The sequence below is a fragment of the Phalacrocorax carbo genome, chromosome 23, assembly GCF_963921805.1.
Source record: "Phalacrocorax carbo chromosome 23, bPhaCar2.1, whole genome shotgun sequence".
Classification (NCBI taxonomy): Eukaryota; Metazoa; Chordata; class Aves; order Suliformes; family Phalacrocoracidae; genus Phalacrocorax; species Phalacrocorax carbo.
This window is the reverse complement of record NC_087535.1, coordinates 6909782-6935065: the sequence shown is the minus strand read 5'-3', so window position 1 is coordinate 6935065 and position 25284 is coordinate 6909782. Positions and strand designations below refer to the sequence as shown.

The following is a 25284-nucleotide window of genomic DNA, read 5'->3' as shown; positions in this document are numbered from 1 at the left end:
ACGTGACACGGCCAAAGCACGTCCTCACCTGTGGAGGTGTTGGCCTGCCGCGCTAACAAAGCTAGACAGCCTCCAGCACGCAAGCCTGCTCAGACAGCGAGTCTCCGTGGTTGAGTCTTCCAAAGGTGGCTTTTTTCAGCAAAGAATGGCAGTAACAGTGATACTCTGAATTTTGATTAAAACCTAGAGGGAGAATCTGCACAATATTTAACACGTTTTCCCTCACATTTTTCAGCCAGTTATTACCACAAAGTTGCATCAAATCACATAGCAAGTTTGGATTCTGGTCTGATATTATCAATCAAAACAGTTCAGTCAGCTTGTGTGGAAATTCTACAGTTCGCATAATCTATGAAAATACTATACAGCTATACAGTTCTATACAGTATACTATACAGTTCTCCTCCCGAAGATTTAAATCATAGCAAAAGAAATTTTAAATACTGAAGAGTCATTTTGTAACCAAGTTACAGGAATGGAATGAGGAATACCATGGTTGCAAACTTGTTTCAATGGGCAATTCACCCGTCCTTAAACTAAGCAGAAGGATTCTAAAAGTACATTATTTATTGTCATGGTACCTGCGGTCATCACTAGCCTCCAGCCTTACAGTCGAGCGGCTGTGAACGGCTCACAAATCTGGTGTGAGATGACAAAGTGACCCTAAAGTACTTTTAGCTGCCATGAGGGGTTACTTTGTCACATCAAGACAACAGATGAAGTTTGTTCAAACAAAAGGAGGGGTTTTTCCAACTCCCAGAGTGAGCGTGGATGTTCACACGCCATGTTTTCTCCAAACGCTGAGAGCATCGAATCCAGTCCTTCAACCCAAACCTTTCTTCTGTGGTTTCACAGAGTGCGATCAAAGCCCATATCCATTGGTGACCCAAAGGCAATACAATTCCAATTCATTACTTGTGAATCAGCAGCTGAAACTTTGTTTTCCTTTGCCTTCGGCTCTCAAAAGATCAAAGCAATAAAGTTGTTACCAGCTTTGTTCTGTCTCCAAGAACATAACGTTAAAAGGCTTAAGTGTGAGAAGGAAGGAACAAAGGGTCTGATTCAGGCAAGGTTTGGGTAGAGAAGGTCCGGTTGCCCATTCAAACTTGAGTGAGCCGGCTGGAACGCTGAGGCAATAGATGCAATGCTGGGACTAAATTCTGAGTGCCGGAATGGACAATCAATTGTGTTTTTATCTTTTGTTGGCATGTTGTCCCGTAGGGATTGTCCTATCTTGTGGATGATCCCCTGTTATCTGTACGAACTTCCACCATCAAGGTATTTCCTTTTTAATTCAATCTGTTTTCTCTATGGTCTCTGTGACGTGTCTGCAGAGTGTTCGCTTCCTTTCTCGTTCCTGGTCTTGTCCTTGGGAGTTTGTGCACGTGGCTCTTTTTGGCTATCCAGTGCTCTTGTTTCCTGTGAGAGTTGTCATTGTTCCAATGCAAACCAATGGCTGCCTTCACCATGACTGCTTTTGTTTCCCATCCTTTCTGATGCTGACAGGGACCGGATAAAGTACTTCTACTAGAACTACTTGGGTGTTGAGATATGCACTTAAGAGTTCTTTCTTTCAGGATTTCTTGTTCCTTAGCACAAAAATTCTTTACAGATTCAGCTTTCTGAATTTCCTTCCCCTATACACCTCCCGCTCTCACCTGCCACATTTATCTCCACCCAGCTAATGGCACCCAGTGAACTGCGGGTGTGCTTTGCACCCAACAGCCAATACAAGCAATATCCTGCAGTTAAGCTGCATGTCATGATGGTCATCCACATACAACACAATCCTGTCCCCAGAGACAAAGGAAGAGGAGCGTAAATGTCCTTTTGGTTTTCCTAACCATATGGCATTGCAGACTTTTTGACGCCACTTCTGGAACTCAGACACAAAAATGAAAAGGAAATTTGAACTCAATATATTAACCATCTCAGACCACATAAGCAAAGCAGCATCAATAGACTATCATGCTTTAGTCACTGCAACAGCTTCCCTTATTCCCCTACTGATGAAGGAAAGCAAATTCTTCTCTTGGTTGCAGCAAGTGGAAGGGCAGAGTAATTTCTTTTAAAGATCTGCCTAGTGCAAATATTTTCAGAGGTAGAGAGCATCTTACATAGACGAGGGGCTGACGCATCCCACCAACCTAGCAAAAGATGCCATTGAAAACAGACTGCTGTTGGGCCAAAGCTGTCGGTGTCACCAGAGAGTAATGCCACCTTTCTTTCCCCTGCCAGAACCACGAGTTCATAGATGAGCAACTGTTCGAGCAGAACTGCATGGAGAGCTCAATGCAAAACTACCCTTCCTCTCGGAGCCCCTCCTTGTCAAGTCACCATGGACTGACCACCTCCTGCTGTTCTCGCCGTAACAAGAAGACCACCCACCTTCCCAACTCCAGTGTGCCAGCCACTCGCCTCCGGAGTATGCAGGAGCTCAGCACCATCCACATCCAGTGCAGTGAGCAGCCCTCGCTTACAACAAGGTACAGTAAGTAGGCTCTTGCTGCTGACTACTGCATGCGAACCTCTGAAGTGCATTATCCAACTGAACGATCTCGCAGGCCTGTTCTCCAGCCAGGGAGAAGGGTCTAGTGCTGGGAGCATCTTTGTTTCCCTCCTCCTAATGACAAGGAAAGTGGCTCCTAGCTGTTCTGGGAAGAACCAGGTCAAAGCTAGGCTCTAGTGTAGCTCTTCTCTGGCCAGAGTGGACATGGAAGAATGAATCCCAGCTGAAACCTGCCTGTGAAGTGCTAATCACAAAGGCAGGAGCCAGCAGTTCCCAGCCACTCACCACAGTGGGCACAGGACCACTCCACAGCCCATCTCCCAGATAGCCCAGTACTTCCAAGCCCGTACTGGGAAAAGGCAGAGATAACTGGCTAATCAGTGTCTTGTCAGCAAACCCTGTTAGAGCTGTACACCCTGACACGGTCCACCAGGGATGCTCACTTCACTGATCTGCATCGTCCAGAAGTCTAGATGGCAGCCGTCAGCATCAATCGCTGGGAAACAAATAAGGAGGAATTTCACAATGGTGTCTTAGCAGCTCTCACCCAAAAAGCTATTGGTGACACAGGTGACGGAGTGTCTCTTAATAGAAAATTTTGAAAGTTTAATTTTATACCTAACTTGCTGAAAAAATTTCTTCACTATATCTGTCTTGCAAATATTAAATTACTCTCTAACCGCCCCCCCTCAGCCTATTAAGCTTCTTGTGCACTGGGCAGATTTTGAAATTACCATTCTTCTTCTCCCCACTCCTATCGAAGGGATGTAGAAACTGAAACAAAGCTGCCTTTAGGGCAGCAGGCAATTACTTTGTACCAGGGTGAAGTCAGAAGGGCATTTCCGAGAATGAATTATGAATGAATAAGCACAAAATAAGTCTCTGGCTGTTGCAGTTTCAAGATGACAATACTTTAAACCAGCACCTGAAAGAGTAATTCGGGGGATTGTCAACTATTCTGCCTGTTGCAGTGCGTGCTGAGCCAGATGCCAGTGATATTTGAAATGTCAACATTGTTTGCTATTTCACTCGCTTACCCAGCTGTGTAATGATGGGGAGAGGAAAAAAGCTTTTAAGGTGTTTTTCATGTGGAATGCAACTCACTGGGTGTACTGGTTACCACTGGTTACCCAGTCCCTAAGAGTGCCCCACTCTCAGCTTGTGACTGAGGCAACCGGGGAGCAGAATGGGTTCTGCCGTGTTCTTGGGATGCTTGAGATCAAGAAACATCCTCTTGGTGAGTCACTCTGAGATAACAGCAGCAATAGCTTCCCAACTGGGAGCTTTAAATTTTAAAAGGACAGGCCTTGTGTTTAAAATGAACATGTTGGGCTGGTAATAGCAGACTCCTGTAGCTGTGCAGATGCGCAGAAATCAACCTATCATTTTCCCTCTGTAATTAATTATAGGATGCAATTGATGCAGATCTAATAAGAATGCTCCCAGCTGCCAGATCCTTGAAACTACTGCAGAGAGATGAAAAAATAGAGAAGATCAAGGGGCAGTGAATTTGAAAGAGGCATTTGAAATGCAAGGAAGACAACAACCCTTTCTCAGAAAGAACTACCTGTGTTCTGAAAAGATACAGCACACGGGACAGTATATTTACGTGTCCTTTTAATTAAACTAGAATTACGCAAGAATGAAATGGAAACAGAATGATTTGCCCTGTGAAAAGCTGTATCCTCATCAGGGAGAATATCAAAAAAGCTTAGTGTAATCTGGGTAGAAACAAATTATGCCTTGCAGGAACTCGGGGGGGACATTTAAGTGGAGTCTTATGAATATTTCGGTGCCCTTAGTTCAGAGGAATACGATACTGAGTAAGAACAACCACCATTCCCATCCTTTCTACTGTCTGGGTTTTTTTAAAAAAAAAAAAAAAAGCCAAACACTAAATCTGTTTTCTAGTCGTTCCAGTCTCAACATGAAATCAGATGATGGGCTGAGACCGAACTGCAAAACTGCCCAGATAACGACAGCCATCATCAGCATCCCCACGCCGCCGGCACTCACGCCAGAAGGCGAGAGTCGGCCTCCGCCCAGCAGCCCCAGCCACTCCACGAACATTTCCACCACCACCACAAGCAACATAGTCAAGGTCTCTGCCTTGTAAGACGTCTCATGCACAGAAGGAGGCTAGAAGACCAGTGCCCCTCTCCCTCCACACCTCCATGTTCCTTTCTTGCTGCAAATTGTGCCTGGATGGACCAACCTGACATTTTGTCATCGAATTCGCAATGGAGACCTAACGAGGCAGCTTTCTTCAGACTCACATTCAAGCTGTGGACTGAGGGAGGATTAGGAGAGGGAGGAAGAGGCTGGTTAAAGGAAAAACCTGCACGGAGGGCGTGTTGTGCCATGGTACAGGGCAAAAATCACCTGCGGAGGCTGGAGGGAAAGAATCATCATGGCAACAAGAGAGTCAATAAAGGAAATATAACACTGTGTATCGCAGCACCTTTTTAAAGGTTTTTAATGGATAATATTTATTCATGAGGAAATGACTGAAAAGGTGAAAAACAATGGATTTTGTGAATTTTTTTTCTTCATGGAGCAGAACCTTTAAACCAACCAAAATTTCACATTTTTTTTCTTTTATAGGAAAAGATTTAGACAAAGAAGCCACCTGTCACAGAAATCTATTTCCATTCCTGTGTGTGTGCGTGCGAGTGTGCAGCAGAACCACGTGAGCCCCGCTGAATTACAAAGAGCAGAGCACGTTTCCATCATTGGGTGCACAGCAGGAAAATCCAAGCATGTGTCAGCACACACATGTGCACACGCGCGCACACACACACACACCTACTTCACCCTGGATGGCATTCTTTATTTAGACAATTTTGTATCCGCATTTTAAGTCAATACAGTGCAATTGCAAACAGTGTGTTTGTCTGCTAATTATTGTCTGTGAAAACATATTTGTGGAAAAAAAAAAGACAGGCTTTAGTAGAGTTTTAGTCCCACATGGATATCTGCTTTCTATTTTTGTTATCACTTACTTGTAAGAGTGTGACTAGACTACCGGTTCTGTATTTTTAAAAAGGAAAAAAATATAAGGTAGGATTCTTTTTTAATACTGTACACACAAATGGCAAAGAAGAGAAAGCACTGAACTCAACTGCATCAAGCGTTCCTAAGTCTAACAGAGGTTTCTTGTAACGTATGCCCATGCTTTCTTGTTTTTGTTTCTATATATAAATTTCTTTGCTAGCACTGGACATACAACCCATTGTAAATAGTAGCCAAATAACGTCTGGATCTATACTTGATAATAATGAACCCCAGAGCCAAATATCTTGCATGGACAGAGAGGTATTTGGCTTTTTCACAGTCTTAGGGCTCCAGTTGTCGCATCAATGGCTTCTGGGTTGCACTGGTTTTGAGGGCAGGCTAGGTTAGCAGTTTTAGTTCTCCAGTCCCAGCACAGGATCTACAGCATGCATCCACTTGAGAAAGGGGAGCAGTACTGGAGGCTGGAAAGCATTTCATAGTGTGTTACAGACAGCATTTTCTTTTTGCAGTTCTACACTTAGTTTGGGAAAAGTCACGTACTTCTCGTCAACCAAAAACTGAAGTAACACTGTGTGGTACTGCCAGGAAGCAACTACTTCTCACTAAGCTGTTGTTGGTCCCAGCACCTCTTTCTGAGATCTTTCTGGGAATGATTTATTGTAAGGAAATACATGGTCCTGAAACATAACAGATTTCCCCCCTCACTAAGAGGAGTCACTTTTTTCTTCCATTCTGCCCTTCTCAAGTCGCCTTTTCATAACAGGCGTGATCCACGAAGGGCAGAGCGAGGAACAACGTCACCCACCTTTTCACCTGTCGTACACTGTTTGGATAATTACTGTCATCATGCACAAAGGCCCTCTCAAGGCCCTACGCTCACCTGCGAATGGTGAGGCCCCCAGCCCCCAACAGCTTGTAGATAACAAGGAAACATTTCCCATGTCCTGTTTCTGAACAGTGATTCTACCAACATTAGAGTTAAAAGAACCACTCAAAGCATGTTTGAGGCTGATTCAGCAAAGGGATGACTTTTTTAACATCTGTCATAACCTATCCTGATGTACTATTTATATACGCATATACACGCATACACATATAAATAAATACAGACACATACATGTATAGATAGATAAATAGACCTACATGCTGACTTAAACATACGAGCTAGCAATCTGCTTTGTTACCACTCCTAACCTATTAGCCTATAGAGTGGACTCAGGCGGCTGATGCATTAACTCAATACCCTCCTTAGAAACCTACGACATTCTAGGAATATTAGGGCTACGGCTAAGCCTTCAGTAGCTGCACCAGCTTATAGTCATTTATTCCAGTGCTGTAATACGTTACCCAAAGCGATGTTTAGTCCTGTTTTAAGTGATTAAAACGCTCTGCCTTTGCTGCTTCCTGTAGGAGGCTACACTGCAGTTAATCTTACCATTATTGAGTTTTTCTTGATGTTTTAATTTAATCTTTCCTTTGCTTTAATTTCATTATTTGCCATCATCTGCTCCCTGTCTGAACACCCCCACCCTTGTAGATCAGAGGCCTTGCTCTCACCCACCTACCACCTCGCAACCCCATTTACACTGGCACAGGACGAGGGTTAAATGCTACCGTGCTGACAGGGTACAGTGTTCCTTCCAATGCGCAGAAGTAAACGATTACAGAGAGTCAGGGACTCGACGTGGATTCTCGGTGCTGCCTTTCTTATTCCTGATTTACTGTGGAGGGGTAAACAAGCCACTTCACCTCTCTGCACCCATTTCTTTATCTGTAAATAGCAATCAGGGCAGCCCTTGTCGAAAGCACTATTGGTGCATTTAATTGCTACCAATCAAAATGCTTTTTGGAAAAAAGAAAAATCAACATTTTTAGGGGGACGGGGAGGGGCGGGGAAGGAAGAAAGCCAGCCCTCGGGGTTTCTGGCTGGCTGCTCGGGCTCAGATTGTCAAGGCAGACATGGCCTTTGTTCTCTTGCACAGAAGAGGAATCTTTGTTATCCTTGCTCAAAAATACGTGGCTCGCCTCTTCTACCATTAACTTAGCAGGTGCTGCCCCATGCAGTCAGTACCTCAGCACAGACTTTCAGAGGATAAAGACAAACAAAATTAAGGAAGTCTGAGCCTAGAGGAACAGGGCTAAAAATATTTTTAATGGAGGCATCGGCTCCCTTTATACGCTGATTTGAAGTAGACTAATGCTTCCGAAAGCACTTGAAAATATGCTTGTACAAAACCTCCCTGGATTGCCCAACACAGCTACATCCTCGTTACGAGAGTACCGTGCATTCATTGGAACAGCGAAGACAGGGCTTTATTGCCATCGTGTCAGTGGCTGGCAGGACATAACATAGCATCCCTCAAATGAAACGCAGGGGAGGAGGGAAAGCATTTGCACAGAAGAGCATGGGAACTGCACTACAGCCACTTATTTCTACAATAAAGGGAGGCAGTTAGCTTTACTGAACAGCAAGGCTCTTTATAATCTTTAAATAGCAACTTACAAACCGCTGCTGAGACAAGGCCAAGTCAATCCTGAAAATCCCTAGGCCAGAACTTTAACTGACGGATTTGGACCACTCTCTCCAGCTGCCCCCAGCACTGCCCTGTCTCACCAGCATCCCTCTCCCCTTCCCCACTGCCATGCACGCCCAGGGCCATACACACACATCGATACGGAGACAAAAACCAGCACGTACCTCTGCAATCCTGGTCATTCCTGATGCACATGGAAGGGGGCTGCTTCAGGTATGGACCACCTCCGGGAGGCGAAGCATCCAGAAACATAGGTAGGTTCTAGTCCTGATACCTTTCTGAAAGGCAGGTAGCACAAAACAGCCTGGTTAGCAAGACTGCTCGCCAAAATGTCACTAGTATGTCGGCAGTTGAATTCAAAAGCCTTCCCCATCCCCCTAAACCCTTACAACTTTTTACAGTTTTAGAAATGTTCATTAAAAAAAGAAAAAATTGATTGTACAAAAAAAAAGTGGAAGGGGATTATTTTTTCAGTCTTTCGTAAAGCAATATTAAAAATATCAAAGGAGCAACACCTTTTTCTGAGCATTTTGTTTCCTTTCTAAAGCCTTTTCTGAGGGAAAACTATTTTCACAGATTTTCAGCATATTCTATTACTAGATTCACTCGCTTCTCACCTGGCATTGGGCTGCTAATAGAAGAAATCACACACAGTTGGCAAAGAATGATGAGAAACACCTTTCACACCTAGGCTTTGACTTCCATCTACTCTTTCTAAAATCCACCTTTTACTCAGAACTCTTAAGGGCACCCATGAAGAGGCCACAGATAACACATCTTGGTGCGTACAAATTAAAGAATTGAAAAATGTAACCCATCCTCTGCTAGCGCAGAAGCCTTCACTGCACATATTGCATTGCTTTCTCTAGACGAGATTTAAAACCCTGGGAGGAAGGGGCACCCACCGCCTCCCTGGAGAGCTTACTCCAGCCTAGGAGACCTCAGTGTCACGGATTTTGCCCCTGCTGTTCAGCCATCATTCTTTCCTTAGTTTTTCCCCTCCTGCTGCCATCATAGTCCCTCACATCATGTTAAATTACTCTCCTTTCCACATTGCAAGTTAGCTGCCTACAAGCATAGGAAGAATAAAAAAATTCTTATCCCAGAGTCTACTTTTGTCCATTAAATAATTTTCGTTGTTAAAAATGAACCAGGGAAACGGTAAACTATGTAACAGGCATGGCTTTTGTGTGGAACGAAGTTAACGGGCAATTCAAAACACATCCTTTACGGTTGCCAAAAATACTAAATTTGAATCAATGCTACTTGTTTAACCTCAAACAGTTGATAATGTACTAGTACTGCAAACCAGCCCTTATCGTTCTAGTTTAGATAGCTTAAGGGGCATGCATGAAAATCAGATTAATACCAGCAAAAGAAAGCAATGTTTCTGCAAATATTTTGCTTTTTTTAAGGAAAAAGGTTGTAAACGTATTGTATCTTACATGTATTATAGAGCAAAATCAGTATATTAAAAATCATATTTAATTTCGGGGTGCAAACATCCCTTGGATCCTGTAATATTTTCTCTATGTCAGACTAGGGCAGAGTTACAAAGTCAGCATTCACGGATGGCTTGTGAACATCAGCAGCTTTGAACTGAGGGCTTTATTCTGCTTTTTAAATTAGGTGAATAATACCCCTTTTCCACATAATTTACCAAATAGATCTTAATTGATTTTTTTTTTTAAATCATTTTTTTCCAACACTTGAGCAACTGCACTAGATACATGACTTCAGAGCTCAAGTTTTTAGGCTTTACATTTAACGATGCCATAAACCCTCTCCATAGCGGTTTTATCTAAAAACTGTAGAAGCAAACGAAGGCACATTGATTAGAGCTAGGAGCGCGAGCATCAGGAACCTGTGTTCTACTCCTGACTGTCTCGACAAATCACTAAGTGACCTCGAAGAAGTCATTTCACCTCTCTTTGCCAATTATTCAAGCTGTATAGGATTCAATACCTCCTCTTTCAATAAGTGAGGCTCAATTCATGAACACCCACAAACACCACAGAGAACTCTTGAGAAAGCGTACCAGAAAAGTACCGCTACGTAGGCTCAGAATGCCAAAACCGTGCCAGAAAAGCTTCAGGTGGATCAGTCAAAAGACCAGGTGACAAAGAGCTTGTGAAAATTCCTTCTTGAGTTTTGTTCTCAGTCAAGAGTCTGTTACTTTGTGTGTATATGTGTGCACGTGTTTCTTTTCATTTTGATTTAAACTAGTGCTAGTCACAGAAGCCACACAGCTGTCTGGGTGAGACGTTAACCATCATACCGAATGCTCTTCTCCATTCTGTTGCAACTAGGATTGGGAGCTCCCGCCGGCTCCTCGGACCAACGAAGTATCTTACAACCCGCGTGCGATGGTATATTTTTGATAAATCAGTAAGGCATTCCAATGCAATGGTGTTTTCTTTAGGAGTTTTATGTTATGAGCAGCTCTCAACCGTATTATTTTCTATTTTCGTACTATAAATGGGCTTTGCTTATGAACATCAGAGGACAGATACAAAATGTACTGTATACAACTGCAGGTAGCTTCATTTGAGACCAACTTTCTAGAAGAACCAAGTTTCCTGTTGTCTTCTTTTGGAATTGTAGTGCATATGTTGAAACTTGTATATCATTTACAGTATTGAGTCTTGTGCCACTGCTGTACCTGATGTATCCAATCTGGATTAAACAGAGTATGTGCCATAAATACCAACATGATGCTGTAGATTTCTTCTAAAAAAGTTCTGGGAGGTTCTTTTGGAGGACTTTGGGTGTTGGCCTAAGCCACTCGAGTTGCATTTTAATACTAATAACTCTTACTTAGGCACCCATTAATGAAAACAGCAAGATGACTGAGACATTATAGGAGAGCAATAACACAGATACCTAAGTGCACCTCTTACAGCATCCTCCTTCTGAACATGAAGAGTTGCAGCAAAACTAATCTTGGAAACAAAATCATATCGTCTTGGCCTTTTCAAACCATGCAGACAAAACCTAGGAGAGCCCCTCCCTGGGGTCATTTGTGACACTGAGGGAAGAAAAAAGTACAGAGGGAAACACACTTCTCCTAACGAGGTATTTATTATATTTAAGAGCCCATCTTATGCCTTTCTTTTAAAAGGCAATCTCACCTTGACAATTCCCCTTAGGCCAAAGCCTTGCCTTCTATATTGCATACGGTCAGCGTGCTTCAACCGCAAAACAAGTAGAGCTGATCTCATCTTGACCAGATCAAAAAGCGCCACTTAGAGGCACTATTTAAAATTTTAAAAATCCTTTAAGCAGAAATTAAAATTACTTGCTCGGTGACTAGTAACACCCACCGAGCTAGAGGCGAACAGAACAGCTTACAGACCACTTTTCTCTCCTGCAGTCAAGGCCGACACCCACTAGGGGCCACCACTGCCCCAGCTGACAGGAAAACCTCGCACCCACCCGCGGTGGGACGGCGGCCTTGATGCCCACCTTGCGCTACGTTTCTATGCCGCTCACGAGCTACATCAATCGTACAGTTCTCTTCTACAGCGAGCAGAGTCTGAGTTGCATGGCGTGGAGTTTAGACCCACCGCTACACAGAAAGGTCAACAGCGCTGCCAGGGACACCACGGGATTCGCACTGGGAACTTTGCGCGAACACTAGGGACGCTCAGGCAGCAAGTGATTTATGTAGGCTGAGTGAAAACATACTGTATTTCTCCAAATGAATTTGGAAGTTGCTGGGGGTGAGCAATCAAGCGTCCCTGAAGACATCCATTTCACCGAGTTACAGAAGTCTCCTTGAAGTACAGTTCACAGCAGGTAGCAGCAGTGCTTTTACTGAGAAAATTCCAGCTTTACTCTGCTCAAGAAAAAAAAACCAAACACACCAAACAAAAAACCCCACCAAAAAAACCACCACAACAGACTATATCTGCTGTGGTGAACTTTGAGAAATCAAAGAAACTAGCTGAAGTAACTGGCCTCTGTGATCCCACACGTACTAAAGGCAGAAGTTCAAAACCAGCACAGAGGCAGCCTCGGGTCAATACCCTCAGCCAGCCAGTGCTCTCACCTGTTCCTGCTTCAAGACAGCTACACACAGGTCAGGGCAGGCCAAACAGGAACCACCAGTTAGTTTTAGTACTAATAGGTAATTTCATTTCTAATTAAAGCCTTCCTGTAAGTGTGGCAAGTCTGACATCGCTGCACCCAGAGGGACAGACCAATTACGATTGCTGCACATTCTACATAATTAAACCACCCTCTATGCACAGCTTGCCATACACCTAGCTATAGAAGTGTTATTTATACAATGTTAATTAACTGTATTTAAATTAGCAATACGGGCATTGAGATGCAGGTTTCACTCTGCCACTTAACTGATACATAATCAGCGTCTGGTGTTCAATAAGAGAATTACGGAAAACAGAGTAATCTCCAACTATAAACAGACTATTTAGCCTTACAGTGAATTCACCTTCACCCAGAAGTCACAAGGCAGGTAAGTCAAGCAAATAAACTAGGGTCGGCTGGTGTTTTCTCCTTACTGAGATTTCTTACATTAATTAGCTGCCTTTTATCTTCCTGTTTTTTTTTACTTTGGAAGGTAAAGATCGCAACTGAACATTCAGCTGTCTTTCATTTCCTTTTATTAACAACTTGTAACACCATCACTGGAATGCATGTAAAACATTTACCTAGACACAGCCCACTTATGAAAAAGACAACATTTTTCTTCCATCTTAACCAATGTCTGTTCACGTTTGGCAGTGTCCTTGTAGGCCAGCAGTTATGTTTCCCCAGGTAACACCTATTCACAGCACCAACCAGCCTGTCCCTAACAGCAGCATCATTACATCAATCACCACTTTTCAGCAGCTCCTGAAGGTAGACCGAGTTGACGTGATAGGCGTTCATCCAGCTAAACTGTCTGTAGCTTTGCCTGTAGCGACACACTGCAGCGTAGTAGTTCTGCCATGCCCGATAATGAGATTTCCAGTAGTTTTTGTAACTCCAAGCCTCGTAAGGAACACCATCATCCCAAGAGCTGCAGGAGCAGTCATCTTCAGGTTTTCTTGTGGAAGGACTAGGGAATTGATGGTAATGGCTTTTCTTTTGTCTAGCGTTTTGTTTCAGAACTTTCTTTTTCACTCGATTTTGCTTTGGGACTTGGGACAGCTCCTGAGGCTGCTCTGGTGCAGGACAGAAGCCTGCACCACCCTGACGCGTGGTGGGAACAGCGTTCTTCTCCTGCGTATCTGAAAATGCTTCAAAGCATGAGTTATTTTCCCTGCTATTGGAGGAAGCTCTGGGACTGTATGAACCATCACTGTCACCAGACACAACACCATTTGCTACCACCTCTGTATTATGTTCCACCTCCTTCCACTCTACACCACCATTTCTGGGGAGCTCACGCTGTTCTCCTGGGCCTGAGTAGCTTCTTAAAATTTCAACTTCTCTCTCCAAGCCTTCTTTAATGAAATACTCATAGTCTTCAACAAACTCTGAGAAGTTCCAGGGATTGTTCTGTTGGTTTTTGAAAGAAGATAAGCACGGAATTCTGGGAAGATTTTTTTTTAAAGCCTCCTCATCTGGAGACTGAGTGTTACGTTGTCCATCCGTTCTGGAGACAGCTTTGACTTGAGTCCTCTGTTCTGTGGGGTAACTGGAAGCTTGGGCATTTCTGCTACCTTTTTCTGTAGAATTTGAGAATTTGCTTGCAGAATTTGAGTACTTTTTAATCTGCTTTGGCTTCAGAGCTTTTTTTGGCTTTTCTACAGAAGAATTATCACCTGGAAGATTAGAAAGAGGCTGAGGTACCCCTGAAAAACTACTTTGGACAGGCTGCGGTACTGGTTCCTCTGGTCTAAGACACACAGTCTCCGAATTCACTGAAGCACCTGTATATGTAACAGGCTTGACTTCTACCTCCCCATCTTCAAACTGATCCATCATTCCAGGAGGTAGTGGCTCTGCACAAAAGGGAAACAAGCAGGCACTCAATTAAGTGCATCCTTCCCTCTAGAACTCAAACACATACTAAAGTCAAGCTTTGCAAAATCGCAGATAAGACGTTAAGACATGCTAAGTTAGGGCTACAAACTGATCCCTTCAGTTCCTGAAAGGGCTCAAATAGCCAGCATGTTTTCCTCACAGAAAGCATCAAGAAGTTGATAAAGACAAGCAGCATGGCACTACTTGTCACCCATTTTTCACACCCGACTTAACCAGATAGAAAATTAGAACTTATGTGAGAAGGTAATGCTACATTTCTAGCACAACAGCTTCTGGCAAACAAGGGTAGCAAATCATCTCCTCTTCCAATTACTCCCTCCTTACTTCTCGTACTGTATCTTACAGCCTGAGAAAGGCTTAGTACCAGATTTCTGGGAATTCAAGTAGTTACATAGTAGTTTAAGCAACAGCTGGATGCAGAGTTCCTCTCCCTATCCATAGGCATGCGCTAAGTTCATTTTCCATTGCTTTGCACAACTGCAGCAGTTGCACAACTAGTCGTTAGCATGGACTATGAAACCCTGCACCAAAACGAAGGCAACTCCAGCAGAGAAGATCCACGTCAGCTCCCTGTGGACTTGTCTGAAGCTTGAATAAACAGAAAACAACCAACAGAAGAGCTGCTTTCACAGGACAGAGCATACCTGGTAGAGGTAGAAGCTGAAGATTACATTTCTGCGCAATTTTCATCATCGTGTTTTCTTCCTCTCCGCGGCAGCAGTATGTCACGGACAAGCCTAAAGTTCCTGTGATACACGACAGAAAGTGCAATTACCCAACCAGAGCCAGCGAAGCTCGCGCACGCTCAGGAAATCCACAGGACTGTTTTTACCAAAGCGCCCAGCTCTGCCGATACGATGCATGTACGTTTCCCAGTCTACAGGGACGTCCAGGTTGATTACCAGGTTCACTTTTTCAGCATCAATTCCACGAGATGTCTTAAGAAAGCGAGAAGGAGAGAAGGGGATAGGTCACTGAATGTGCTGAAGAGATCTTCAAATAAATAGAACGCATTTGGGAGTAACTGCTCATACTGTAACTTGAAGTTTTTGCAATACACCACAAAGCACCTACAATTTTCCAGCCAGTTTACAGTGTTACATGTAGAACAGGCATGTTGCATTGTGACCATGACAATTGGGGATCATTTTTTCTTATGCCTTCTACATATCAAATACAAGCAAGCATGTTTTTTCCCCCCCCAGCATCAAAAAATTCAACCCAACAGCAGTCATCTTTTCATGGCAGGACCTCAAACAATCAACTGAAGAGAAAAATTCAGCAACCACAAGAAAAGGTGAGAGCGCCTCAAGCATAACCACTGCTCTAACGTTGCTTGGGAGGTACCTATTGTGAGCATACAGTACTAGAGGAGCAAGCTATTCCTTCCCATAGCTCCTACCCAAAGGAACCAATCTACCGCTCTGAAATATCTATAAGCTTCTGCAAAGTAACAGATCAAAAGTTATTTTTGAACCAGATGAGGAACAGGGGGCAATTTCTAAGTTTCACAGTGAAAGTAAGTTGCACACAGTGCTCAGTCACATATTTTTCCAGTACATTCATGTCCTATTCAATTCCAGGTCAAACCTAATTCTCTGAAGTAACTTTATGTCCAATACTTGTTTTATGCTATAAACTACTGACTCACCAAGTCCGTGGAAATCAGAACTCTACAGTGGAATTGCTTTAATTTAGCCATAGCATCAAGTCGTTGATTTTGATTCATGCTGCCTAGAAAGACAAAAAATTAGAAATAGATTAAATTCTTCAGTTTTATGCCCCTCAAATTCTGGAAAACACTGCTTTGTACAACTGCAGATGAGACCAGAAATAAGGTTGACAGAAACCTCCTCAAAAATCAGCTCCAAATGAGAAAAAGAAGAAACAAAAACTTGAAAATAAGGAAATCCATTTTTAAAAAAAATTCTTTTACTTCTTTTTAAGGAAAAACCAATGACAGATATTTAACCCACCTGAACAACACTGACTTTAGAGGAGTTTTACTTAAACATGTAAGCCATGGAAAACACCGCTGAAGTAAAAATTCAGGGCTTCTATTAAACAGCTATCAGCTTTTTTTTAATAGAGAAACTAGAAATAAAAAAAAGATTTAAACCTAACATCCACATTCCAAAGAAACACTGCTTCAACCTGCAAACTTAAGTAAACTTTCTCTTGACAAATAAGCCAAGGCACTCATCTAGACATTCATAAAAATGACTCCCAAACAAATGTGAAAACTGGAAAGTTAAATAGTGATTATTTTTTACATTGATTAAGTCCTAAAGACCTATGAAGATTCAAATGCTATGCTCAGTTACTTAACCACAGGCCACACAAACCAAGATTTAAGATTAACTTTCCTATTTTAGGTCACATTTATGCACAACTTCAATAGAATCAGAAAGTGTTGAATGGACTTACCTGAAATGCACTCAGCAGGAAAGCCTCTGGATGTCAATATTTCAGCCAGATGTTGAGCCCTGGCAGAATATACACAACGACAACGGTAAATAAACCGGCAGCCCTAACCACCCCTGGGCACTGCCTCGCAACAGGCTAGTCTTTACAGCCAGGGACAACATTCTAAAACTGTCACTTTCACCCTTGTGTCTAGAACAGCCCCGTCACAGATGGAAAAGGACAAAAGGACAAGAGGACATCAGGCCTCACTGCACTCTAAACAGCGTATGAGGTACGCTGTACGCTAGAGCGTTCCTTTATTTTCAGTATTTCATACTGCATTCCTCCGGCTGTATTTCAGATCCGAAGTTTGCATACTGCTTTCAGACCTTATAGAAGGTCTCTGTAATTTTACCCATGACCGGACATTACAACCACTGCTTCTGCACATGCTTTTTACAGATTTTACCTGCTATGCAGATTTGAGAAGACTAAGGCTTGATTAAACGGAATCTTGCTGAATAGCTCCTGGAGGTGCTGGGTTTTCTCCTCAAATATTTTATGCGGAAGCGGATGGGAATTCACAATTTTGTAATACTGCTTCAGCCCTGAGCACGAAACCAAAAATACCGTCAGATTAGGGGGTTCCACAAAAACACGCACGGTGCTATGCTGCTGTCAGCATGTGTCAATGCAGCTAAAACAAAGGCTTTCAATTTAAACAAGCATGCATATGCCAAATAAGAACCTGCAGGACAAGTTTTTCTTAAAAGCCTGAAATATTTTTGGAACTGGTTGAAAAAACAAAGTTGCGTTCATCACTGATGTTTTAAATACATAAATACCAGAAACAAATACTTTGTAACCTAACCAACTCACCTGCAGGGAGAAATTATGAAGCACCACAAATTTTAAAGATGCATACTTTGGTTTTAGCATGGTCGTCTTAACCTATTGGTAACAACATCACTATAAACAAACTTCTCCTTACCAATGAGACTTGGATCAGTAGGGTTCAACCTCACAAACGTTGGCTCTCTCATGTACCTGGTCAAAGCATTAGCTAATGATTCAGGATAAGTAGCTGAAACAGCAAGCATCTGTTTATTGGCCGGTAGTGAAGAGTATATCCAACTGTGAGATAAAGAAATGGAAGTGACTAACAAATATGTATCTATTCCACTGATAAATGCAGGAGAAGTGTTTTTCTTACTTGATTTGTTCCTGAAAACTGCCTTCTTCTAGAAGCTTGTCTGCTTCATCAAGAATGAAAAGCCGGATACTGGCTGTATTCAAGTAGTCCAACTCTATGAGCTGTTTTATTCGACCTACATATGAAGAAGAAAGTAAAAGGAACTTGAAAAATATTAAAGGTTCTAATGATGAAATTTTAATTTTAAAAAAGTAATTTTAATAAGCCTTAAAAAGGGCATATTTAGAATAATCTCTCCCTAAAAATACCTGGCCTAAATGTCTCTGGCACTGGCCTTTAAGACTACCCCTATTATTAAAAAAAGATCCCAGATTTCAAAAGCACCAGCTATTGTACTGTGAAGTATCACAGAATGGTTTAGGTTGGGAGGGGCCTTAAAGATCATGTAGTCCAACCCCCCTGCCATGGGTAGGGACACCTTCTACTAGACCAAGTTGCTCAAAGACCCATCCAAATGGGCCTGGAACACCTCCAGGGATGGGGCATCCACAACTACTCTGGGCAAGCATCTGAAGCGCAGTGAAGCATGTCCATACCTGGGGAGCCTACCGCTATGTGGCACTTCTTTAGCCTGATTTTGTCCTGGTTCAGAGGAGTCCCTCCAATAAAGACGTGGCATTCCAAGCCTTCCATTTTTATTCCAATAGTTGTGATTACAGAGTGAATCTGCACAGCAATCTCTCGTGTGGGAGCCAGGATTAGAATCTGTGAGGACCAAGGGTTGAACGTGAGAGCTGCAGAACGGTTCCGAAGGTTAAAGCCCGGCACCGAGCCGTGATGATTTCAAACACTGTGTCTCACAGGCGATAATGCCGTTTCCCCAAGAAAAAGAGCGACTCCCTCCCACGAACCAAAGCCCCCCCTCCCCGTAGCGGTGCAGGCGGGCCGGCGCGCAGCAGCAGCCGCCCGCGGCCGGGGCTCACCTGCGTGGCGGGACTCTCCAGCAGCACCGCGTCCAGGGCGATGGTGGAGAACACGCAGGTTTTGCCAGTGCCAGACTTGGCCTGCACGATGAGATCTGCAAAGAGCCACTACAAAGGTCACCCGAGGCCCCGGGGCGGCCCCGGCCCCCCACCCGGCCCGCCCGCTCGCTCGCTCACCCAGGCCGCAGCGCCCCAGCGGGATGGCCTTCAGCTGCACCGGCGACGGCCTGTGGAAGCCAGCCGCCTCCAGCCCCGCCAGCACCGGCGCCGACAGCAGCAGCGACCCGAAGTCGGCGGGGCCGCCGGGCACCAGCACGTCGCGCGTTCGGAACCGTCCCGCAGGCGCCGCCGGCGCCTCCTCGGGCGCCGCCATCTTGATGAGGGGCGGGAACGGCGGCGCCTCGAGAAAGGCGCCTTTAGCCCGCGCCGCGCAGGCGCCCTGGTCGAACCCCCGCGCGCGCCGTGCCGCCAGGGGGCGCCGCGGGCGGCGATTGGTTGGCTGGGGCGCGCGGCGGGTGGGGCGGGTGCCCTGAGGGACGGTCGGCAGCTCCTCAGCCCGTCCCGGGGCTGTGTTACAGCAACGTGGGCTCGGTAATGGTGGAAAAGACCTCTCGGATCACCAAGTCCAACCGCCAGCCCAACACCCCCAGGCCTCTTAAACCGTGTCCCCAGGTGCCAGGTCTGCACGGTGTTTGAACACCCCCAGGGATGGTGACTCCCCCACCTCTCTGGGCAGCCTGTGCCAATGCCTGACCGCTCGCTCTGGCAGGGAACAAACTTTCCCTCATCTCCAACCTAACCTCCCCTGATGCAGGCTGAGGCCGTTTCCTCTCGCCCTGTCACTGGTGACCTGGGAGCAGAGACCGACCCCCCCCTCACTCCAGCCCCTCTCAGGCAGCTGCAGAGAGCGAGAAGGGCTCCCCTCAGCCCCCCCTTCTCCAGGCTAAACCCCCCCAGCTCCCCCAGCCGCCCCCCAGCACACTTGTGCTCCAGACCCTGCCCCAGCCCCGCTGCCCTTCTCTGGACACGCTCCAGCCCCTCAAGGGCCTTCTTGTCCCGAGGGGCCCAAACCTGAGCCCAGCACTCGAGGTGGGGCCTCCCCAGGGCCGAGCACAGGGGCCCCATCCCTGCCCGGCTCCTGCTGGCCACCCCAGTGCTGACACAAGCCCGGGGGCTGGTGGCCCCCTTGGCCACCCGGGCACTGCTGGCTCATGCCCAGCCAGCTGTCAGCCAGCACCCCCAGGGCCTTCTCCGCCGGGCACTTCCCAGCCCCTCTGCCCCAGGCCTGGGGCGCTGCCTGGGGTTGGTGTGACCCAGGGGCAGGACCCGGCCCTTGGCCTTGTTAAACCTGGTACAATTGGCCTCGGCCCATTGATCCAGCCTGTCAAGGCCCCTCTGCAGAGCCTTCCTGCCCTCGAGCAGATCGACACTCCTGCCCAGTTTGATGTCATCTGCAAACTTACTGAGGGTGCACTTGATCCCCTCATCCTGATCATTGATAAAGATATTAAACAAGACTGGCCCCAAGACTGAACCTGGGGAATACCACTTGTGTCTGGCCACCAACTGGACTTAGCTCCATTCACCACAACTCTCTGGGCTTGGCCATCCAGCCAGTTTTTTGGTTTGTTTTTCTTTCTACCAACACTAGCAATTATTTCCTGTTTCTGCCAATAACTGAGGCTGTCACTGCCCATTGTGTATCTCACGAGGTGCCCTTATCTACAGGGAAGCAACTAGTGATGATGTTTAGATGGAGAAAGATAAACTTTTGCTGCTAAACAGCCTTTCATGCATCCCTGGGTCATTTGTTTTATGAACAGCTGAAAAACTTAAACTTAGAAATATCACAGAGGACAAAACCTCTGCGTTACATGAGTGGAAGTGAGCTGGTGAGAGTTGCAGGCCTTGCACAAGCCCCACTAGCAAGGGATTTAACTAGAGCATAAATGTGAACCTCGGAGAGAAGCTGGGCTGAAGGCATGCTGGGGGACAGCCGAGCCCTGGCCAGGGGACGGTCAGAAGAGAGGAATGAGCAGAGGGAAAGGGAGTCGTAAGAGGAAAGGAAGGGTCAACAAAGGAATGATGGAGAAGGCTGCAAAAGAAGATGAGGAGGACAAAAAGAGTATGAGAAGAACAAAACTGATCATGTGGGGAAAAGAGCATCAACAAGCTTGCTGACAGTCAGTGCCCAAAGCATCTATATCTCTCTTAGTCTGGAGAGAAAGCAGAGAAATCTCTCAGCTATCCTATTGTACCAAATCAGTGGGGACATTTTGTTCTGACCCCTCTACATCCTGACAGTAGAAATGAGTTTCTCATTAAACACCATGAGTCTGGGATGCAGCTGTACCGCACACAGAAACAAGATTTTAAAGCCAGAGTATTACAGAAAATTAATACTATAGCATTCACTTCAGCAAAGACCAAATGTGTTAATCTGTTGTATGTGCTCTACTTACTACCCTCTGTAGACCACTTATTTTAAATCATGGGTGGTTTTACGCATGTCAGCTTTTATTGTCACAGCAGTTCAGAGGCTCTGGACGTGCAGCTTCCATTCATTGCAATGGGATTTCAAAAATCTCAACAGTGGTTTCTACTGTACGAGCACATACACTGTGTCATTATTCTTACATTGCCAGGCAGCCTAAATGAATTTTAATGGCTTTGGCGTACCACAGTCCTTGTCACGCCTTTGAAATTCCTCATGTTTATACTCCTGATGGGGGAGAAAAAGTCTGGCAGGTTCTGTTCGGTTCTCATTTTTTAGTATTATGATATTTTCATACGACTATCTGAGTGCCAGCCGAGAGTGGGGCCTCACAGGACAATGAAGAACAGTTACAGCATGGAGAGCTTACCTCTACCACATCGGGACAGACCAGATGGTAGGGGTGAGAACTGTGCCCCAGAGCAGAGGTAACAGGATAGCTAACTACAAGCATTCTGTTAGTTCCAATTATTTTTTAATTTTTAAGTGGATATTCCTGTTGGTCCTCAAGGGGAAACGAGTCTCCAACATGAGATAATTATCTCCGGATAAATCTGGGAAAGGAGACAGACAAAGACACCTGGACATAACAAACGTTTGATTAAATACAGCCTCTCGTAACCCTTTTAAATTGATGTGATTTAAACAGACAATGAAGAGCAGTCAGAAGTGACTGTTCCCATGGGGGAAGGGCAGAGACGAGGTGATAAAACAGCCATCGCAATGAACAACTCCTGCTCTCTAGTTCCCTCACCTATTCTTTTTCTCCCCCGAGGTTGCATGCATGTTGCAATTCAGCCGAAGTGATTTGGAGACAGACATTATTCTCCGTGGTGCACTGTTAATGAGACATTCAGACATACCACCTTAATTCAGAAAGATGCTGCCGCTTGTAGGTATTTAATTTTCCATCAGATGCTGGAGGGACGGATTCCAAACCCTCTCGATGTCTGTATGCTGAGAAACCCTTCAACACTACGACTGGTAGATTTATTGTCCCTCTCCCTTTGGGTTTGGCCCTTTCTGATGGGGCTGTGTCAGATTTAGGTCATGCTCCTGCGGCTGCATCAGTTGATCTAATGAAAGGCTTTGTTTCTCCCTTAACCCTTATTCCTAAAGAGGATCTTAACTGCTACTGCTACTAACTTTGTTTTAAACTCCCTGTATGTTGTGTACTCTGCCATGAGCCAGTGTATAAATAGCAGTTGTCAGCCTCCAGGCCTTGTTTTACCTCAGTGACTCTCAAGTGCTGAATTCACAATGTCGACATTCACATGTCAGCCCAGCCAAGAGGAATCTGCAGTTTTGCCATGACATTGCTTCGCTTTCACTTGCAGTAAGATCCAGAGGAAGTATTCCTGTTCAGAGCAGCCTTTGGAAATCTTGACAATTAATGTGAAAACTCTGCAGGCAGAACAGGTCCTGGGAAAGGATTTACGTTAGTAAAAGAAGTAGATAAGACCTCCTTCTGAGCTGTAATATTAAAAAAATAACTAGTTCTTATGAAGGGGTATAAAATCTCTAGCTTGGGATCATAAACCAACCTCCAGGTTTGGGGACTTAGAATAAAACGCTTGCTCCCATGTCTACTGAGTGCCCATTTTATTCCTCCAACACAGGGCTCAACACATGTTTTGTCCCTATTATCAAGTGCAGATTACATATTTGATTTTAAATTCATCCAAGATTAATTCTCTGAATCTATGTATTGATATATCAGCTTTGGATAAACAATCTTATAAGACACCTGTGAGGTGCATGCTGCTGACACTCAAGGTCAGGCTCTCGCTATTTCAGACTATAAAGCACAGACGAAGGTCCGTACCACACGTTTGAGGTGTAGTTTGCGGTGTGCCGAGACCTAAAGCTAACACATGCAGCGCAAAGAAATGTCTTGAGCACTACTTAGTACCAGTACTAAGTAGTCACCACAGATGCATCCATCTCTTCTTTCTGTGGAACTTACTCTTCACCTACATCAGCAAAGCTCTTGCTGTAACTCTCGGAAAGGCTGGGATAAACTGCCCACGGAGAATTTGCACTGGCTCCAGAACTATCGGGCTGTGTATATCTTTTAAGAATACATTCATTATAGATTTGAACATTGCTACTGTAAACAAGCACCTGCCTTGTCTTATTCTTTTAGCTTCAAAGGATTTGCCTTTCATATCTGCCAAGACATGGAGTTATTCAGAACAAATATTGGTTTACATCATATTTATAAAATATTTTTAAAGTGAGATAATCTCATCCTCCTCTCCCAGATGTGTTCAGATGAAGACAGTGACCTTTCTCCGTTCTCTGCAGCACGTGTGACTCACTCTTCAGAGCACGGTATGTATTTGTGTTTACACTGCCATGGAAACTGTATTGGTTCTCTGTACAGTAAAGCACATTACAGTGAAAGGGCCATTGATATTAGTGTAGGCAGTGACTTCATATTCACCCCCAAAAACTGACTCCAAGGACCCTGTGCGTTCATTTTCCCTTTGGAAAAAAAAGCTGGATGGCAAGTTACCAGTGAGTGGCAAGTCTGTGGGGCAGCAGAATCTGCCTTGTTGCTGTAACAATTGGCAAAGTCTTGGATTTTTTCCAGCAAGCCTGGCACACAGACTTGTTATTGATGATGATGATGACGACGATGATGGTGATGGGGTCTTACATTCAGCTAAGGCTCATTCCAGTGCCCTTCTGCTGAATGGATTCGGTTCCTTGTCTGGCACGTCCTTCAGAAGGATCCAGAAGAACTTCACGAATTTCAGAGGAACCCTGAAGCATGCGGGGGGTCACCGCAGGTGCACGTACAGGGGCAGCTCCAGGTGAAAAGACAGCAGACATCGGGCTATCAGAACAGAGTGGCTATTTCAGCTGTACCAGCGAGAAGTGCCAGTGGTTTGCTCCCGTTGTTTTCCTCCAGATAAATAAATATCAGCCCATTTTAATCCCAGATACGCTTCTATACCAAGGTTTGCTAAATTATTTTTCAGCTAGTACAAGCAGGATCTAGGTCACCGAAATGCAGCCAGCCGAGATGTAATCCAATAGCTCTTTAACACAAGACAGCACAGGGAATGCACAAGGAGTTTCCCCACCCTGGTACTTACCCCTGGCACTCCAGCGCAAGCAGAGGAACGTCAGGAGCTGGAATTTGGCTGGAGCAGAGTTAAAAATTTCAATTTTGGGATGGGGCATAGTGAGGCAGGGGCATGTCAGGAACTTTAAAGGCCAGAATTGGAGAGACTGCATACAACAGATTAGGCTTAATGGAAGCAATGGTCAAATTTTCAGGGGTAATTTATCTCTTTATGTACAAATACAAAACCAGAATTGAAGTTTTGACATTATATTCTTACCTATTTTGGCTGGATGTTTATGGCCCAGTGGATTTACACAAAGGTAGATGCGATTCAGGTTATGCTGCAGCTTAAGTGGGAAGAAATTCTGAAAGGTTTGCCTTCAGTGTGCAAGAAAGTAAAAAATGAAAGAAAATTCAGTGATAACCACGCTTGTTAATTCAGCAAAGAGCAGTCGCGTGAAAGCCCTGAGAAACCAGATCAACGAACTGAAAGACAACAAATGAGATGAGCCTTCAGCTGTGAAGGGATGGATGTTTTCTCAAACGGGAAGGAACGAGGCAGTTCATGTAAGTGGAATACACCACTCTAAAAGGCGTATTCTATTTTTTGCCCAAGGATCTCAGTTTTTCGTTTTATCCTGAAATAAGCCATGTCGCTTTCTGCTTGAGGGTGTTTTATTCTCAGCTCTGTATTTTCTTGGAGACCTGATTTTCCACTGCACTGCACCATCTGCTCACGGTTTGCACCGCTGTGGAGTGAAAGGAGCGCAGGGCCTGGCATGAAGTGTCGGTGTTGCTTTGAACCGGTTGTCTACACGGAAGAGAAAAACGTTGCTTCGTGGGGAAATCCTACTGAGAAAAGAATTCAGATTATTCCCTTCTCTTACAACTTCCCAGGAGTTTGGAGCACATGAATATGCTGGTCTTTTCTTTATGCTACGCTCATGAACTCCTTTATCAGCCTCACGGGACGGGAGCAGCCCCGGAGGCTGAAAAACAGATCAAAAAGATGACCTTTAAATAGAAACCAAACAGGGGCTAAAAACTTCCCTGTTCATCTGCCAGCAGATCACACAGTTCAGTGTCTTGCAAGCGTTACAGGAGCTTTCTGGAGCAG

At 44.7% G+C, this 25284-nt stretch overlaps 2 protein-coding genes across 2 annotated transcripts in view; one reads left to right on the top strand and one right to left on the bottom strand.

The window, feature by feature from the left end:
• The window catches only part of KCND3 (potassium voltage-gated channel subfamily D member 3), a 122657-nt gene extending 115995 nt beyond the window's left edge, over positions 1–6662 (top strand). Inside the window, exons 5-7 of the mRNA XM_064471877.1 lie at positions 1222–1278; positions 2239–2486; positions 4421–6662. Coding sequence (XP_064327947.1) covers positions 1222–1278; positions 2239–2486; positions 4421–4625 — 510 coding nt within the window. The 3' untranslated portion in view covers positions 4626–6662. The remainder of the gene's footprint in view (positions 1–1221; positions 1279–2238; positions 2487–4420) is intronic.
• Positions 6663–12669: 6007 nt separating this feature from the next.
• On the bottom strand, positions 12670–19008 carry DDX20 (DEAD-box helicase 20). Its single transcript, XM_064471876.1, has 11 exons — positions 18775–19008; positions 18598–18692; positions 18211–18379; positions 17675–17789; positions 17453–17595; positions 16931–17069; positions 16483–16541; positions 15707–15789; positions 14888–14993; positions 14700–14801; positions 12670–14012 (listed from the first exon to the last, which is right to left on the bottom strand). Exons 1-11 carry the CDS (start codon positions 18968–18970, stop codon positions 12895–12897), a joined length of 2325 nt encoding a protein of 774 aa, XP_064327946.1. The 5' UTR covers positions 18971–19008; the 3' UTR covers positions 12670–12894.
• Positions 19009–25284: the final 6276 nt, after the last annotated feature.